The 18090-nt window shown below is 57.5% G+C and overlaps 1 protein-coding gene across 3 annotated transcripts in view; it reads right to left on the reverse strand.

Annotated features, from left to right (window-relative positions):
* Positions 1-18090, reverse strand: part of B3GNTL1 (UDP-GlcNAc:betaGal beta-1,3-N-acetylglucosaminyltransferase like 1) — a 29939-nt gene that overhangs the window by 1899 nt on the left and 9950 nt on the right. For 2 of the 3 annotated variants that reach the window (XM_081109950.1, XM_081109949.1), the window contains exons 5-11: positions 17480-17545; positions 13491-13586; positions 8038-8133; positions 6088-6212; positions 2004-2139; positions 1833-1901; positions 1391-1465 (exon numbers count right to left, since the gene is read on the reverse strand). In XM_081109950.1, coding sequence (XP_080966076.1) covers positions 1391-1465; positions 1833-1901; positions 2004-2139; positions 6088-6212; positions 8038-8133; positions 13491-13586; positions 17480-17545 — 663 coding nt within the window. The remainder of the gene's footprint in view (positions 1-1390; positions 1466-1832; positions 1902-2003; positions 2140-6087; positions 6213-8037; positions 8134-13490; positions 13587-17479; positions 17546-18090) is intronic. The other variant, XM_081109951.1, reaches the window with a different exon arrangement.

Consider the following 18090-nt stretch of genomic DNA (forward strand, 5'->3'; position numbering starts at 1 on the left):
CTCTGTCCAGAACGTGCATGTGACCCTACAAGGTCACTGAGGTTACCCCAGGGGCGGGGCGGGACTTGGGGAGCAGGTTCCTAAATGCTTCAGCGTGGCCTGTTCAGGAATGCTGGCTTCGGCCAGGCCACGTAACCCCAACCCCAGCCCTGATCCCTAGCCCCGAGCCCTCTTGCCCCCGGGGCCTCCCAGGCCTGTCTCTCATCCCAGACCCCTGCCACCTCCATAGCCTGGCTCCCAAAGACACAGCCGGCACACCCGTGGGTCCCTGGCCTTGGGCAGCACGCGACAGGGACGGTGCTGCTTGGTTACCATGTTCGTTCCCCTTGGTGTCACGCGTGGGTCAGGCCAGCGCGGGAACCGGCCTGGCTATGCCCACCTGGGCCGTCATGCTCCTCCTCCTCCTGCTACTACTGGGCGCTGCTACACGTATTTAAATGACAACCACTCTGATTCTCTCACCATTAATGTAGCTCTCTCTCCCGCTCTGAAATCAATAAAAGTGTATTTTAAAAAGAAATGGAAACTACTCTAGTTGGGAAACATCTGAAAAGTCCAGATTCTGTCCTCCACGTGCTGTCCATGCTCACACCCCCTCTTCTCTTCCGTTCCCGTGCTGCTCCTGAGATGTTACAGGAAAACGGCTCCGCCTGAGTGTGGCCCAGGGGTCGTGGGCAAGGCTGCCAGCCCTGGGCCTGCAGAGGGGCCAACGGGAAGGCCTGCTCCGGACTGGAAGGGGCTCCTGAACAAGTGCAGCTGGACGCGTCCATTAGCTGACATCGCCCGTTAACAGCATGAAAAGGCCAGCCCAGCCAGCAGGGCTCAGTGCTTGAGCGTCGACCTATGAACCAGGAGGTCAGGGTTCAACTCCCGGTCAGGGCACATGCCGAAGTCGTGAGCTCGACCCCCCAGTGTGGGGTGTGCAGGATGCAGCTGGTCAGTGGTTCTCTCATCATGGATGTTTCTCTCTCCCTTCCTCTTTGAAATCAATAAAAAATATATATTTTTTAAAAATGAAAAGGCCAAACAAGCCAACAAAGGGTGACAGCCCAGCAGGTAAGGATGGCGTCGACGGCTGTCAGGAGGCACACAGTCCCACAGGTAAAGGGGAGAAGCTGCTTGGAAACCATAGGAGAGGGGGCTCCACAGGCCCAGTCAATACAGGAAGGGGCTCAGGCTCATGGTGTCCTGAGCAAGAACGTGCATCTTAAAACCAGCGAGAGCACCGCACCGCCATCTGGGGAACTGGCTCTGGGCGTCCCCTGGCCTGGCCACTTTGTGGGCATCAGGGTGTCCTCCCAGCACAGCCTGGAAGCCAGCTCCTAAAGGCTGAGCCGCCTGGTGATCCAGGGTGTGTCCCAGCCCCACGTGCCCCGCAGCCAGCACTCACCAGCTTCACGCAGATGACGAAGGGCGGGCGGGCGGCTCGGAAGTGCAGGATGGGCACCCGGGGCTTGGGCTTTTCCTGAGACAAGAGGGCGTGGGCGTTGCGCCTTCTGTCACCTGAGCCCTGTACCACTCCCAACTGCACAGCGCAGGCTAGACCCGGGACCCAGCCACCCCTGCCCAGCCACCTCACAGCCGCCGCGGAACCCACCCAGGTGGGCGGTGGGAGACCTGGACCTCTGAGCAGGGCTCTCCAGTGAAAAGATGGGGTGGGCACAGGTTACTCTGGGCCCCCCCCAACCCCCCCAGGAGTCTGGGGGCTGTGTCTGCAGCTGCCTGGGCCCAGGTGGCCTGTCCAGGATGGCGTCTTAGAGGTGGACCAGGTGTAGTGTGGCGACCCGTGCAGGACCCAGCCCCCAGCTCAGGGGCGCCAGGGGCCTCCACACCTGAGAGTCCTCGTAGCAGTAAAAGCCCTTCTTGATCTTGTTCTCGTCTACGTCACAGAAGGCAACCACCTGGGGAGGACATAGGACGCCAGCCTTGGACAGTGGGGGGTAGGGGTGGGGACGGGTGGGGGAGGGCGCAGGGGAAGGGGGGACGGGGGAGAGGGCACCCACCTTGTGCCTCGCCTCTGCTGTGAGGCTGCGGTAGAGCCGGCGGCCCTGCTTGCCTGCGTTCCAGATGGTGAAGGTTGCCCAGTGTGGCAAAGCCCGCTCTTCCAGGAAGCGGACTCGGTGGGTCCAGATGGTGGACCTGTGGAGCGAGGCTGTGACCCTTCCAGTCCCACCCAGCCTGCCGGGTCCCTCGGTTCACGTCCCCTCGGTTCACGTCCCCTCGGTTCATATGCCCTGGTCTTCGTCACCTGGGGCAGTGGCTTGGTGGGCATTACAGGGGGTTACAGTGCTGACTCCCTAATCCTGGCACTTAGCACCTCGTTTCAGAAAGAAACACACAAGCTACACACACTCCAAGCCAATTACACACCACGCAGGCCTGGCCACACAACACGCAGCTTTGCCAGCATCCAAGAAAATGAAAGAAGCCCGGCTGGTTCAGTGGCTGTCGACCTATGGAGCTTCGATTCCCAGTCAGGGCACATGCCCAGGTTGTGGGCTCGATCCCCAGTGACGGGCATGAAGGAGGCGGCTGATCAGTGATTCTCTCTCACCACTGACGTTTCTATCCCTTCCTCTCTGAAATCAATAAAAATATTTTTTTAAAAAATTGAAAGAAGTTTCTAAGGACAAAAGAACAGTGGATCACATGCAAGTGAATTCTAGCGAATGTGTCCTGAGCAGGAAGTCCTTTAACACTTTTCCCTTTCAAGTCAGCTCAGTGTCGAAAGGCACCGAGTGGGGCCCTCGGGTCCTGCGCGCCCGGGTTGGGCAGAAACCGGAGGTGCCCCGGGGCCCTGCCAGTGGGGGGGCACCCTGGCTCTTGTCTTCCCCACCACAGGCGAGGTGAGACGGGGCTGCAGACACGGGGCCTCCCCAATTCTGGGACTTGAATTGCTTCTTTCTAACCAGCCCATTTTCTTCCATTTGAGGTACATATTAAATGAGATGCCCACCAGAAGGCCCACAGTTTTGTGGACGTTTACGAGGATATGAAATGGCCCAGACCAGGTCTCTGAGCAGATCAGTACTGCCAACCAGACACGGCTCAGAGCCTCGGGGATTGGGGTGGCATGGGCCCACACGGGACCGACCCAGCCCTGGGGCTGCCGGGAAGGCTGCCCTGAGGGAGGGACAGAGCCAAACGGCTCAGAGGAATGTGGGCATTAAACGACCTCCCTGTGTCTCTGGAATCATCTCAGGGTCTCCGTCTGAAAGTACCACACGGGGTGAGCTGGCAAGACTGAGAAACTGCCACGGACACATGTGCGTGGGCACTTCCTGCCCTGGGCCCGTTCCTCTTCCAGAGCCGTTTTCACACTCGTGCCCTTCCCGCCCCTGCCTGCTGGAGACCAGTGTCCTCACCCGAGGGCAGGGCAGCGCAGGGGCCAGTGCACTGGTTTCCCCAAACCCACAGATGAGCACTTCCAGAACTTTCTGGGGAGGAGGGGCAGTGTCACGGGTATCCTGCACTGGGCACAGCAGGCCCAGAGTTGGAACAGGAGGCAGAGACGCCGAAGGGACAAGAGCTCAACTCTAGTTAAGCAACATGCAATTTTCAGAAAGAATGAGCAGAATGCTACCGTTTACATAACATTGCAAAGAGGCTAAGGGTATCGTATAGAGAGAAATTACACACAGTGAACGTGTGAGGAAGTGGAGGGAGGGGCATGGGGGCCGCTGGGCAGGAGACAGAGCCTGGGGAAGCGCGAGGGGTCAGGGTGGGCCAGGTTTGATTATACTTTCCTTCCTGCCTTTTGGTGTCTGAAGTATTTCAGTGACAACCGTTAAATGATGGACGTGCTGACCAGTCTTACTTTAATATACAAAGGACCAGAATTGGCGCCCACTCAAAAGAGGGGTTTTGGGGAGAGAGTCTGAAGGAATCCAGTTCTTGGCAAACCTCAGGGCATAATTAAGCCCATTACGCTGGGAGGTTTCCCACTCACAGCGCAAAGACTTTAATCCATACAGAAACTAACATGAGATCACTTCTTTCGTGTTGTGGGTGGCAAAGCCTCGTGCTGCAAAATGGGGGGGGGGGGTGTCCCAAAATAAAAGACAAGTACGGCATGCAAACAGGACGAGGACACAGCACTGCTGCCTGGTCCCTCCCCAAAACCCGGGCAGCAGCCACACCGCGGGCCGGAGAGCGCTGTGGTCACTGCTAGATGTTTTTACATTTTAAAGGAAGTATAACTTACACAGTGACGTGCATGGATCTTAGGTGGTATCCTCTCTTGCTGAAATCTTTGATAGAACATATCTATCAGTAAACCCATTGAGCTTGGCTTTTCCTTATGGAAAGTTTCAAAATTACAAGTCTAATTTTTGATTTTTATTTATACTTTAAATATCTCAGATCTATAGTGGTCTCCTCCATTCCAAATATATTGGTAACCTATATTTTCTTTTAAAAATCAACCTTGCAAGAGATATGTCAATTTTATTGATTTTATTTTGAACAGTTGTTGGTTTTGCTGATTTTTTTGGGGTATTGACAGTTCCCTTTTTTTTTTTTAAGTGTTGTTTTTCTTTTTTTTTTTAAATTGATTTTTAGGGAGAGGAAGGGAGAAACATCTATATGGGAGAGAGACAGTGTGCCCCGACTGGGACTCAAACCACCACCCTTTGGTGTAGGGACAATGCACCAACCAACTGAGCCACATGGGCCAGGGCTGTGCATGTCAATTTCACCTTCTTCCACTGTTCATTTCTATTTTTCTGTTGACTTTGAGTTTATTTTGCTATTACTTTAGTAAGTTTTATAGGTGGAGACTCAAATAATTGCTTAGTATTTTCTAAGTTTTAAAAGTCATAAAATTTTACTAAAAACTCTAGCTAGATTCTACAAACATTTTAATTTTCATTGAAAATTTTGTGATTTCCTTTGTGATTTTTTTCCCTTGGTTGCTCAATTTCCAAGTATTTTGGCTTTTCAAAATGGCTTAATAATTTCTAATTTAATTCTGTGTGGACATGAAACAGATCCTGTATGATCTCGATTTGAAATTTAGTCAGATTTGTTTATTGATCCGAAGTATTGCCTGTCTTGCACTTTAGCAGAATGGGTATCGTGCTCCCTCCATAACTGGCAGGTGGTCAAGCTGGTTGATAGAGCCGCTCAAGTCTCCGGCATCCACACAGACGCCCCATTTCTATCCGAGACTGAGGCCGAGTCTCAGAAACTCCAGCTCTCACTGTGGGTTTGCTTCTCCCTTGAATTCGGTGAGGTTCTGCTCTGAGTCAGGTTCATGACAACAAACCCAATGGCGCTTCCCTGAAGCTACAGTGTCAAATGCAGGCGCCACCAGGACGAGGATCAGGGCCTGTCCAGCTGTACGTCCTCACGGTGAGCAGCACCTCCAGTCAATGCGGACGTCGCTGCTGGGACCCACACACGACACGCAAAGTTGGCATCGCACCCACGTGACCATGACGCGGCGCCCGTGACCTCAGTGTAAGTGGACATCACACCTCCCAGGACGGAGGGTCCCACACCTTCCAGGGAAAGGAGGACCGTCGGCTCGGCTTCCAGAAACGCGAGTGCAGGGCCCTGCCTCACGCTCTGGGTGTGCAGAGGGCCCCTGACTGACCTGTCTGGAGTACCCAAAAGTGAGCAGCAGCACGATGGTGAGGAACCGAGGGACACACCTAGTAACACGCACACATACGTGACACAGACGGAACACACAGTTCGACCTAAAGACACTCTTCCTTTTTCCAACCCACCTGGCTCGCACACCCCTGCCCGTCCCAGCAGCCGGCCTCCCTCGCACACGGCGCAGAGGCTCAGGCGGCCTTGGAGCTGGGGAACGCGGACTGTGTCTGACGGGGGAGAAGGGAGGGAGGGAGGGGGCTGGCTTCCCTGTGATGCCAAGTAGGGGTGTGGCTCCACTGCCACCGAAGCCTTCTCTCGGTCGGGGTGAAGGAAGAGGGTGCCTAGCCCCCTGCAGCCTCGTCAGAGTGTGCAGGGCCCACCTCGTACGCGTGAATTCCATCTCAGTTCACCCCACACTGGACCCTGGGCCTCAGCCAGTCCCCGGAGTCCACAGCACCCCACCCGCCCCGGCCGGGGACCACGTACTCAAGCACGGAGTGCGTGGCCGCGCTGGGGTGGTAGCGGTAGAGGAGCAGGCTCTGGTCCACCCGTCTGACGCCGCCGCCTTTCCTGAGGTGGTTGTAGAAGAGCAGCAGGTCCTCGGGCACGCCCTGCGGGGAGGAGGGTGCTCACCACCACGCACAGCACGTCCAGTGCTCCCCCCAGGCATCTGTCCTCAGGCCAGAGGCGGGGAGGCTGCCAGCCACTCGGCCCCCCTGGATCCCTGATGCCACCGCCTGCCGACCACACGCCCAGCTGCCCCACCCAGCAGGTGGCATCACTGGGCGAGAGTGATCACACGAAGCTCTTTTAAGACCAGAAGGAGCTAGAGGGGAGGAGCATGGCGGCCTGGCCAGGGGGCAGACACCTGCCCCCGTCACACGCCTCCCAGCCGGCCCTACAACCCTTGTGCTGGTCCATTGAGACACGACCTCCCAGGGGCAGGCCCTGGGCTCTGACAGGTCCTGCAGGGTTCCCACGGTTCTGTCTTGTGAGACAGGTCCACTTCCCCGAGTCTGGACAAGATAAGGAAGGGGCACCCCTCCATCCGCTCGCCGGGCTCAGACCAGAGCCAGGTGTGGGGCCTGCAGCCACCTCTGTGCTGACAGGGATGCGGGTTGGCGCCCTTCGTCTCTAAGTCCCAACGTGGAAACAGGTCGTCCACCGGGATCAGAGCTCAGCAGCCTCTCGGGCTGGTGCCTGTAGGGCATGTGGCAGCACACGAGCTCCTCCCGCCCGCGTGAATTTGGGAGAAACGGCTACATGGACAGTGCCCGATGCCCTAGAACCGTGATTGGTTCGCCTCCAGGACAGAGACAGGGGCCAGGTGATCCGCGTGCCATCAGGCGTGGTGTGGGCAGGAGCAGCACAGCGGGCCGATCCTGGGGCCGGGGCGTGGCAGGGGGCTGGCTACATCCCAGGCAGCACTGCTGGGCAGCCCCTGGGGCTCTGGCTTTTAAACCTGGGAATAGCCCTGACCCTGCAGAGCATGTCTGTGGCCGTGAGGGACAACCCAGCTGGAAGGCGGGTCGGGGGTCAGGGGTGAGGCTCCTGTGGGCGACAGGCATGGGGGGGGGGGAGGGGGGAGTGCTGGGGGTAGGCAGAGGGATGCTGGGCGGGACCAGGGAGGGGGCAGTCCACGTGGCCCCCATCAGTCAGTGAACTGTCGGCCCAGAGCCAGGACTGTGGCCAAGGTACGAGGGCGGATGGTGGAGTCTGGCCTGAGTCCCCGTCCCTGCTTCTGGTCTGGGGTCTCCAGACCCCCAGGAACGCTGTTCCCAGAACTCCCGCCACCCCCTACACCCAGGCCCCACACAGTGCCGGGGGCAGGGCATCAAAGGTCAAAACAGGGAAGGCCTGATAGGCCTTGGCACACCTGGTCCACCCCCTCCAACCTGGAGAGAGGAAGTCATGTCCTCAAAGCCCATTTCCCAGGGGGGGTTAAGGGGAAACACACTGATTAAACCCGAGGTTTACTTTGTAATGGGGTGCAGGAGCCTTCACCCTAAGATGGGCTGGGGAGGAACAGTGCGCAGGCCAGCAGCAGAGGCCAGAACCCAGTGGGTGTAGCTCTGCCCAGCGTGGCTGCCTCCCACAGGGCTGCCTCCTCCCACTGTCACCCACCACCCACATCAACAGGATGAGGTAACCGGGGCCTGGGCCAGGGCAGGTGTGACGCCCGCAGCCTCACACAGAAATCCCTTGCTTGTGGCAAAACAAACACGGTGCCGGGCCCCAGCTGCCCCCGGAGCTCAGCAGAGCAGCAAAGTGCTGGGGACCGTCTCAGAGGTGCTTCCCTCACCCCTTGATCCCTGGACTAGGTCGTGGCGCCTACAAGCGTTAGGGTGGGGTGGGGGGGCGGGGGTCCCCAGTCTGGGGAATGACAGCACCAACCCCAATCCCAGAGGAGGACTCCACAGGGGGACCCACACTTACCTGCCCGCCCTCGTCGAACGGGCCCACGTGAGAAAACCATGCTCGCGAGCAGAACCAGGTGGGCATGACCACAGTTGGGCCATTGGAGGTGAAGACCTAGAACAGTTAACACTGGAAGTTCGTCCCAGCGCCTGCACCTCACCCCCGAGTGTCTTTCAGGGGTGACAGGCTGCTCTGCGCGTCCTTCCTCTGCAGGTGCAGGCTCGTGGGACTCTGCTACGAGATCGAGCGTCCAGCCCCCGGCGCAGGGCGGAGGGCAGGCGCTGGGACATGGGTAGCGGGACCCAGCCCACCCCAGGTTCTGTCCCGGCGGATGCCTCCCCCTGCGTTTGATCGATGGCATCGCTTGTCTGAATATCACAGGGAACAGAACTAAAATAGCATAAAAGGATCGAGATGATAACTAGGAGTTCAGATGAAATGGACAAATTCCTATCGAAGGGACTCAAGAGGAAACAGAAAACCTACGTAAATCTGTACAAACAGGAGCCTGAACAGATGTGCCTACGCTGGGGTCCTGCCTGGGCTGCCGGCCGAGTCCTCGCCGTCTCCCCAGAGCACACATTTGCCAGAGAAGAGGCAGAGGTGTTCCCGGCTGTGCTCTCATCTCCAAATCCATCCCCGCAGCTTCCCGCTGTGGGAGGGAAGGGACGCGCGAGGGGAGAGGGAGGAGTTTTTCTGAAGCTGCAACACAGCGGGATGAAAGCGACTGCAGGTCTCCCACATCCACGGCCTCCACGGACAGTCTGAGATCACACTTAATCGCCCAGAGCACAGCACCTACCATTTCTCAGGGCTGCTTCTTCCCAGACGTTTCTGACCGCGTCGCACTCACTCGGTCTCATCGACCCCCACCCCCAATACTCCCTGAACAAGCCAGAACAGTTTCCAAAGCGTTTCGCAATGTTTCCCTCCGTCAAAAAAAGAACAAAGAGAGAGGACTTCTGTGCCAGGGCATTTCTCGACCTCCTGCCTCCCTCCAAGCTTCCAGGTGGGCATGCCAGGGCCCGGGGGCTGTCTCTCTGCTCCCCGCTCGACCCTTTCCATGGACGGGCACCCGCGTCCAGGCCCAGTACACACCCAGCACCACGTGACACAAGCTCGTCTCCACACCCGACATTATCTGAAGGGTGATGGGAACGAAGGAATAAAAATGGAACAAAAAAGCAAAGAAAGCACATTTGGAGGTGATTTCTTTAAGTCCAGTCAGAGGACAAGTTGGCCTGACCTGGTCCTTTCTTTCAAGCTTTTCTGTGTTCTTGCGTTTCAGGTGGTTCATTGCTTGTCCAGCCTCCTGCCTCCCGGCAGGCGTTACGTCCAGCTCCCCCCTCGCATGCTCAGGTGCAGCGAGCACCTGGAGGAGCCAGCTCTGCCGCAGCCGGGCCTGAGCAGCCTGAACGAGCGACAAATCCGGACCAAGCACCTCCCCACGCACTTCAGGAGTCCTGCGGCCACAGCCCGACCAGACCTCTGACTCTGCTGCTGTTTTCCTCACCCAAAGGCATTTTTCCATTGATTTTTAGAGAGTGGACACCAATAGCCCGGCTGGGCACCAATAAAACTTTATGTACAAAACAGGCAGCAGAACAACCTGCCAACCAGGGGTCTACCTGGTAAGGGGTGGGCCTTTGGCTTCAATTTAAATGAAAACTGTCTGACTATTGAGCCTGGAACAGGCCAGCGCCCCCCTCTTGTCTCCCTCTCTGCTGGGTCTGTGAGTAAATGAGGTGCAGAAATGGCCCCCAGATCTCAGGATTCGTGGAACCAAGAGGCATAAATGCTCTTATGCTGATTTTTTTCACTCTTTCATGTTCAGGTAAATAATGGGGAACTGAACCTGTTGCTCAGATGATGACTCAGGGAGACTCGAGCTCCACGCAGGCCCAGCAGAGGGCACTCTGGGCCGCGAGGAGGAGCGGGAGGAGCGGCCTGTTGGACGTTCAGTGTCAAAACCAGGCCCCAGGCCAAACACAGGCCAGCAGCTCCCCTTTCCTAGGTCAGCCCCCTGCGGCTCCCCCCCGCGGTGGACAGAGCTGCCCCCCACCTGCCACCAAAGCCACGCCCTTCCCTCCAGTGAGACTGTTGGGACTTTCTAATCCTTTTCGATTTTCGCCTTCTCTTCACTCTCGAGCTGTCACTCCCTGTTTGTGTCACCAACTGAAAAATCAGATAATCCCGTTTCTTAGAACTTTGTCAACAAGGCTCCCATGTGAGGCCTGGCGGGCCCAGGCGCTGCTCTGGGAACCCGGGAGTCTGGGGCTCTCCCTGGTTTTATGCCAACAGAAGGTGCGCTTCGCAAAAGGGAGCTGTATGTAGTTCTCAATCCGTAAAAGTCTATCCCAAGATGTTTCAGATGCAGAACAAACGGGAACAAGCCCCTATGCCACCGGCAAACCTGCCGTGGCCCTTGAGGAAGGCGCAGAAGGACGCGTAGACGCAGCAGACAAAGGGGACCGCTTTTAGGACGAGGAAGGACGGACTACGGGCTGCACATGCGCTCGGCGTTTATTCACCAAGGAGAAGCCTGGAGTCAGAGAGTACGAGCAGTTAGAGAGATTCACAGCCTCATTAACTGTGTCTCTGCAGGAAGTGACAGGATTCTCACAGAGAAAGAACAAAGTTTACATGACTCATTTCCAGATTTCTGTGGCTTATTATCCTTATTTCTAAATTCTAATTTGTTGGAAGACTATCTTTAGATAGATAACAAGTTTTCCAGGATTCTGACATTTAACACCCACATAGCAACAAGAATAAACTTTGATGTGAAATCCAAAACCTATGGCTTCTGGATTTAATAAAGGCACCACCATGAACAGTCAGTTCCCTTTCCAGTCGTGTTGGGGGAGGCTGGTGAGCGCTCTACTGACCCAGGTGGAACGTCGCTCATTCCTACTGGACCTGCTCCACAGACACCACTTTATGGCACTCCCGTTAACAGAGAACGTGAAGAAAACGACAGCTGCACCATGTCAGAGCACAGTCAGACTTTAAATTTCATAAATGCTGATTGGTTAGAGTTAGGCAAAAACCATGGAGCTTCAAGGACAAACTTTTTAGAAAAAGACACATGGAGATCAAAGAAGAGTGAAATGTCCTGGTTTTACACAAACCAGCGGGTTCCAACCATTGTGCTATGGACACTGCCAGAACCATGGGACCGGCTGCAGGATGTCACCCATGCACGCTGCAAGGTGCCACAGAGCAGCCGGCCCGAGGCTCTGGGTGTTGGGCTTAAACCCTTGCATTTTACGGAAGTAAAACAGGGCCACAGGGATCACCCAGCTGATGGAAGGCCTGGGGCCTCCGGGCAGCAACTGGCCCACGGCACCCGCTCCATTCTGATTGGAAACGCCTGACAGGATCGAGACACCGGTGCCCTCTCAGCGGGCCCCCTGCTGACTGACCTGCAGGGTGGCCTCAGCCCTCAACCTCAGGGCCAGGACGTCGGAGAGACCTTCCAGGGCCAGCCGGGGCCCCTGTCTCCCATCATCACTGCTGCTGACCCCACAAGGTGAGCTGACCTCTCGCCTCCACCCTGCTGGCACCGTGCCCACACAAGAGCATCCTCTCAAACTCTCCTTCTCTCCTGGGTCCCCCTCGGCAGCTGATCACCACGGCCAGCACATCGTCAGGCAGCCTGGGACCAGGTGACCAGTACCGATGAGGTGAAACCCCGTGCCCAGAGCCCTAGGATAGCCCCCAGGCGGAGTCTGAGCCCAGCCTGGTCCACGTGGGCTGAGAGCTTTCATGGCGCAGCTGCCCTGCCATCTGCAAGGAGGGAGCCACCAGGTCGGGGAGCACGAGGAGGGTGTCCGTGCTGTGGCCTGGAGCCCACGTGCCGGCCCTAACCACCAAGGGGACTATACGTAGGAGGTGACTGTAAGGTCGGGCCCTAACCCAAGGTGTTCTCACGAGAAGAGGAAAGATGCTGGGAGTGAGCGGAGGGGACAGTGTAGACCAGTGGTGGCGAACCTACGACACGCGTGTCAGAGGTGACACGCGAACTCATTTTTTTGGTTGATTTTTCTTTGTTAAGTGGCATTTAAATATATAAAATAAATATCAAAAATATAAACCTTTGTTTTACTCTGGTTGCAAATATCAAAACATTTCTATATGTGACACGGCACCAGAGTGAAGTTAGGGTTTTTCAAAAGGTTCGCCATCCCTGGTGTAGACTATGAACACGGAAGGACCCATTTGGTGGCGTGTGCCTGATTAAATCGTGGTTTTCTGTAACTAACGGTTGAGAAGTGACTTCGTTAAGAAATACTGCCTTCGGTTTATCCCGAGAAACCTCAGGCGTTGGGCTCCCTGACCTGCTAAGAAAACACCGTGACAAGCGTCACGCAGACCAGTTTCTGTGGTGCAGGACGGGAGGCTTCCTGCACGCCCTCAGCCCAGACCGGGTATTTCTGGCCGAGACGGTGCTGCTGCATTTAAATTACACCCTCTGTGCTTAGTTACAGTTTTTGCCTGAGTCTCACGCTACCAGAAAATCAAACAGGTCAGGAGTCCAACTCAGCAGCTTCACCCCTGGGTGACCTGCCAGCCCGCCCGCCCCGGCAGCACCGAGTGCCCAGGGACCACTGACCTGGCAGCTCTTGCCAGGTCTCCTGTGCTCCTTTGTTCAGAAAAACAGAAAAAGAACCCATGAGTGCATGTCCTGAGGGTGCGTGCACGATGGGCCCGTCCTGGAGTCGTGAGCCCCACAGCCCCTCCTGGCAGAGAAAGGGTCAGGGCGCCGGCGCTGTCACCAGGGCACGCTCTGCATCACCGTGACTCCGGGAGCGGGGCGTCAGAGCCAGAACCACCAGCAACTCTAACCTCAGGAGAAAATGATCACACAAATCATCCCTCACACCAAGTTCCAAAATTCAGTTCAGTAAAAAGCATTCTTTACATGGCAGGGCCATGGGAATCGCTGTGTGAGCTACATGCCAGCACCGGCCCCCACCACACGGGCAGGGTACCTTTCCAGGCTCCTGGAGCCACGTCCTGGGGGTGGGGGGGCTTGCTCTCCTTCCGCCAGCCATCCCCAGCAGCCCCACACCCCTCACAGGTGGATTCCAGTTTGATTTCAACCCAGGCCTCTTGGCAGCTCAGAACCAGACCTGACCCCCTGCAGGGCAGCCCCACCCAGATGCTGTACCTCAGCTTCCAGCCCCAGCCCCGGCAGTGTGTCCATCTGACACCACCCTCCACCTGCCCAAAGCTCGGCCCTGCCCAGGCACACCCCTGCGCTCCATCCAGTCGCCCTCTGGGCTGCTCTGCCCCACTCCCAGGCTCCTGCCCTCTGGCTCCTCTGAAATGCTCCCCCTTCCCCAGTGAGCGCTGGCACACCTTGGGCGTGGGCAAACAGGGCTAAAGGATGAACCAGGCCCCGGCTGCCAGCATAAGCAGCGTCTCTCCGGGGAGTGTGGCCAGCGCCCAGTCTGGGCAACAAGTACCTGCGTGAGCAGCTGCCCAGGCGCCAGCTGGTTGATCCAGCGCGTGTAGCGCTCCGTGGAGTTGGGGGGCGCTCTCCTCACTTGGCAGCCTATGATCTGTGAGCAGAAGAGAGTCTGTGAGTTCCTGGGTGCACACACCTGTGTCTACCTCTCACCTGGCACCAGTGGGCACCTCTGGGCCGGGTTAGGGAGAGCTTCTGGGAACAAGGAAGGAGGAGGGGCTCTGCTGCTCTGCCCACAGCCCTGTACACCCGAGGTGGCCTGTGTCCTCTCGGGTGACAGGTGACGGGTGACGGGTGACGGCACACAGGGGCCGCACACCAAGGATTTCACCCTCCTCGAGACCCTGATGCTCCAGGGCAGAGGCCATGTGCTCGCTACAGGGCCTGCGCTGGCTCACCTGTAGCCCGTGGTGGTGCTGTCCTTGCCTCTGCTCCACACGGTGCTGCAAAGACAGAGGTGCCAGCATCCCCTCGACGCGGGACCCTGGCAGGATGGTCACGAGCTTATTGCTCGTACTGAGCTCCCTGGGAACTGGCTGACCTCGGAGACATCCTACCAAGGGTCCATCTTTCCCAAAAGCCGTCAACATGGGCTGGGAATGCTCCAGGATGCTGCCCTCCTTGGCAAGGTGCCCCTGCACCCCAGCTCCGGCCCCACAGCTGATCTCAGCTTGGAAAGGTTCAGTACGTGCTGGACAAACGCCACAGTGGGGCTGCCCAGTGACGCCCACACATTCTGCAGAGACTATGCGGCTGCGCCATTTGTGGAAGCCACCACAGGGCCTTGCCTTCACAATGAAGTGGCTTTCTTGTAACCTGCGCTCAGAAAACAGTGGCCGAGGGCAAGCATACACTTAGCATTCACTTCATTCTTTCCGAACTAAATACATGATACACTCGACAAAACCACCAATCAGCAACCGCAAATTAAGGTTTTGTAGGTCATGATTAAAAAAAAAACCCAGCCCCACAGTAACGAGCTCTGTAAAGCTGCTTTGTTCTGATGCAGCCAGACCGTGAGGACATCCCTGTCTCCACTGAAATCCTGCAAGGCAGGAGCTGGCCCCACAGAGCAGCCCCCGCCGCCAGCCGGGAGCACTGGCAGGAGGCGGAGTTCCTCCTGCGCATGAACTGGAGTAGATGGCGAGCAAGAAGAGCTCAGCCTGGAACGTGGTAAAAGTGCAGCCCCAGGCAGTTTACGTTAAGAGCATGAGGAACAGACGCAGTCTGCCTTTTCCCAAATTCCTGCGTATCCCCAGGCATCGTGGTCCGTCTGAGTCCTGCCTGCAGGACTGCCCCAAGTGATTTCATTACGGAGCTGATCGTGTTTGACTGTTTTCAGTATGACAATGAAGAAGGTGGACAGCAACGTATCTGAAAGCAGCTCGCTCTCAAGAGCGCCCACTGGTGCCAGGGGCGTAGCAGCTTCCACGCGGGCCACACTTCAATGCTAGGAACTGCTGGGTGGCCGTCACTTGGAAGGGGACACGGCGTCCCCCATGAGGACGGGTCACCCAACTGCTCACAGTGTCGTCCTCGCGGGGCGGGGCCGTGCCTGTGACTGTCGCCGGGTCACAGGATTAGCATGGGCAGGCAGAAGCAGTTAGCTTGGCCGTCAGTGCAGCTTAACCTCGGAAAAGCTGGGCTGCTCATCCGGAGTTGGGCCCCCTGTAATTCCGTCACACCTGTCAGACCAGAAACGTCTGCAAACCTGCACCTGCCCTGCCCGGTGGACGACCTGTGAGCAGACGCCCGTCCAGGGCTTCTTCCCAGCAAACGAGCGAGACCACAAGGCGTGCGCACCTCATCTCTCCTTCCACGTCACTGGGGATCTCGCCAACACTGCTGGAGGCCAGTCCTCTGACCCCACGGAGGAATCCAATGATGCCTGAGACCAGGGCCTGAAGGTTGCAGGTCCAGCCCACTGTCCAGAGCTGGACGACGTTCCCATGTGGCTCCCAGGAGAAGTAGTAACTGTCCCAACGCTGTGTCCAAGCTTGTTTTCCGACTTCTTTCCCAGCCAGGAAGTGGTGAGACATGACACCTTCAGTGACTGTGGACGTCCACAAGCCTCCGTGGAGGCGGAGCCCACCTCTGCACCGAGCACGCCCCCCTGCCCTGCGCGCTCAGACTCCTCGCCTTGTGACCGTCTCAGGATCTGGTGGGAGCCACAGAGCCCTGAGCCCCACCGGGCGCCTGCAGCTCCTGCGAAGGGTCCCCCTGCCCCCTCGGCTTCCACACCCTGGAGGTGTCCTCCCAGCTCGGTCTCCCACCCTCGCGCTCTGGCTCCCCGTGCAGCCTCTGCTGCGTCCCAGTCGGGCTTATGTGCACTCAGGAGGCTGCTGCCGACAGTTCTTCACACCCTGTCTGGGTGCTGCTGGGAAGGGTTTGGCAGACGTGACTGGAGTCCATGGCGGCGGACTCTAGGTGAGGAAGGTTGTCTCAGGTGGCATGCCAGCCGACTCCATCAGGTGGGTGTTCCACGCACGAGGAAGCTGTGGCCGCATAAGATTCCAGGGGCCGACCCCTGCAGCAACGACACCACGCCGGGCACTGGATGGGCTGGACGCTGCCGTGGGGACGCCTGACCCCCAAGCTGGGGCACACGACTAACATCCAAGCATTGACTAGATGTAAGTGTTTTATTTGAGACACAAAACAAATGGAGACAGGCTCCCTGCGCCCTGTAAACCCGTCCAACAGGTGGGCCCGGGCAGTGTAGGTGCACACGGGCGGGCACAGCGCGGGGCAGGGGCACCACAGGGGATACGGAGTCCAGGACTCCAGGCAGAGGGGCTGGCAGGGCCACGCAGGGGGGAGCACGACAGCGGTGACCCCGAGCTGTGAAGAAACATGCATGCGTCCCCAGAGCCCGAGGGCAGAGCAGCACGTGAGGCCAGGGCAGTGGGCACCACCATCACTGACGGCTTCGGTGACCTGCTACGCTGGAGCTTCGGGACCTGTTCCTTCCAGGCCGGGGGGGGGGGGGGGGGTGCGGGGGGCGCGTGTCAGCACCGGGGTCGGAGGCCCTCCACAGTGGGAGGGCCAGCACACTCAGCGAGGAGCACGAGAGGGAGCGTCTGAGGACTGACGGGGCCTCGGCCGCCTCCCCGCGCAGGGCTCCTACAGGGAGACGAGCCACACGCCGCCGAGAAGGGGCCCCCGCGAGCGCCGGCAAGATGGTCCTAGAGAGGCCTGGCTCTGGGGCCGACAGGGAAGCTGCTCTAAAGAGAACACGACTGAGTTACCGGTGGGAGAGGGACTGTTAGGCCCTGTGGTGACACAGGAAGCTCTCAGCCTGTGCGTTCATGTCCAAGGGGCACAGCTTCAAAGATGCTGATTCAAACAAAACAGAACAAAAATCCAGAGACCCTCTGTACCCACCAGAAGGCAGCAAGTGCCACCCCAAAGAGGAGACATGTCCTCCTTCACAGGAAAACACCTGCAGGCCTCACAGGTGCCCTGGGAGGGCAGTCCCACCGTAACCCACCTTCCACCCAGGAGGACGCTGAGCTGAAAGGCGGTGATGCTCAGTGAGCACAGCTGACCCGACTCTGGGGGTTTTGCTCAGGGCCGTGATTCTGCATGTGTCTCAGGAGAGCCACCGAGGCAAGAGCCTGCACCTGTGTACGGTGGGGCCTCCCTCCTACAGGCAACATGACCCCTTCACACACACCTCTGAATGTGCCAGATAAACTATAGGCAGGTAACGTGAGTTATTTTTCAAATTGTGCCCTTGTTTTAATAATTACTGTCACTATCTTCCCATTTCCCCCAAGACAACACCAGGGTATCATAAACACTGCCTGTGAGAATTTGCATGTTAGATATTTGTGTGTGAACTGCTTATGGTTTTAGCCAAATGAAGTGTTATCAGTAATAAGCAGGTCTCTTCTTAACAAGAAAAATAAACAAATAAAAGAAAAAAGCTGTGATGCCAATCTTATCAGAGGCAGCGAAAACACAGAACCAGACGTCAGCACTTACGCTTGTTGGGTGCCGGACGGCGGCTTCGAGCTGCAGCCTCACCCTCTGAGGCATCATCACGTCGTCCTGCAGGGAGGAGCCCACATTAACTCACGGGAAGCCACAGACACGAAAGGGAAGAGGCAGGCAGCCTCCAGCAAAGCGGGCAACAGGCCAGACAGGCAGTTCAGACCCTGCCCAGTGGACTAGACCCTGTGGGTCGGCACTGACCCAGCCAGAGCCTGCAGCTCTTGCACGCTGCACAGGCAGCAGGCGATCCGGCCCTGCAGGCGACCTGGCCCTGGCGGGCAGTGTGGCGGGCAGCTGGGGAGGGATGACTGCAGAGGGACACCATAGAGAGACAGGCTCACAGTGCGGTAGGGGAGTGAGCAGCTAAAACACAGCGTCAAGCTTTTCCACCCTGGCCTAGGACCTCTTCTGTCTCAGGGCGTCCCGTGCTCCTCCAGCTTTTAGAAGGGAACTTAGTTTCAGAAAGAGTGTCTGTGAGAAAACCTACAGCAAACAACATACTCAATAGGGAAAAGTTCCAGCTCTCCATCTTGAGACGGGGAAGGAGACAAGAATGGCCATGCTCACGACTTTAACAAATTCTTGAGACTTAAGTCAAGAAA

The sequence above is a fragment of the Myotis nattereri genome (assembly GCF_964212035.1).
Source record: "Myotis nattereri genome assembly, chromosome: 16".
Classification (NCBI taxonomy): domain Eukaryota; kingdom Metazoa; phylum Chordata; class Mammalia; order Chiroptera; family Vespertilionidae; genus Myotis; species Myotis nattereri.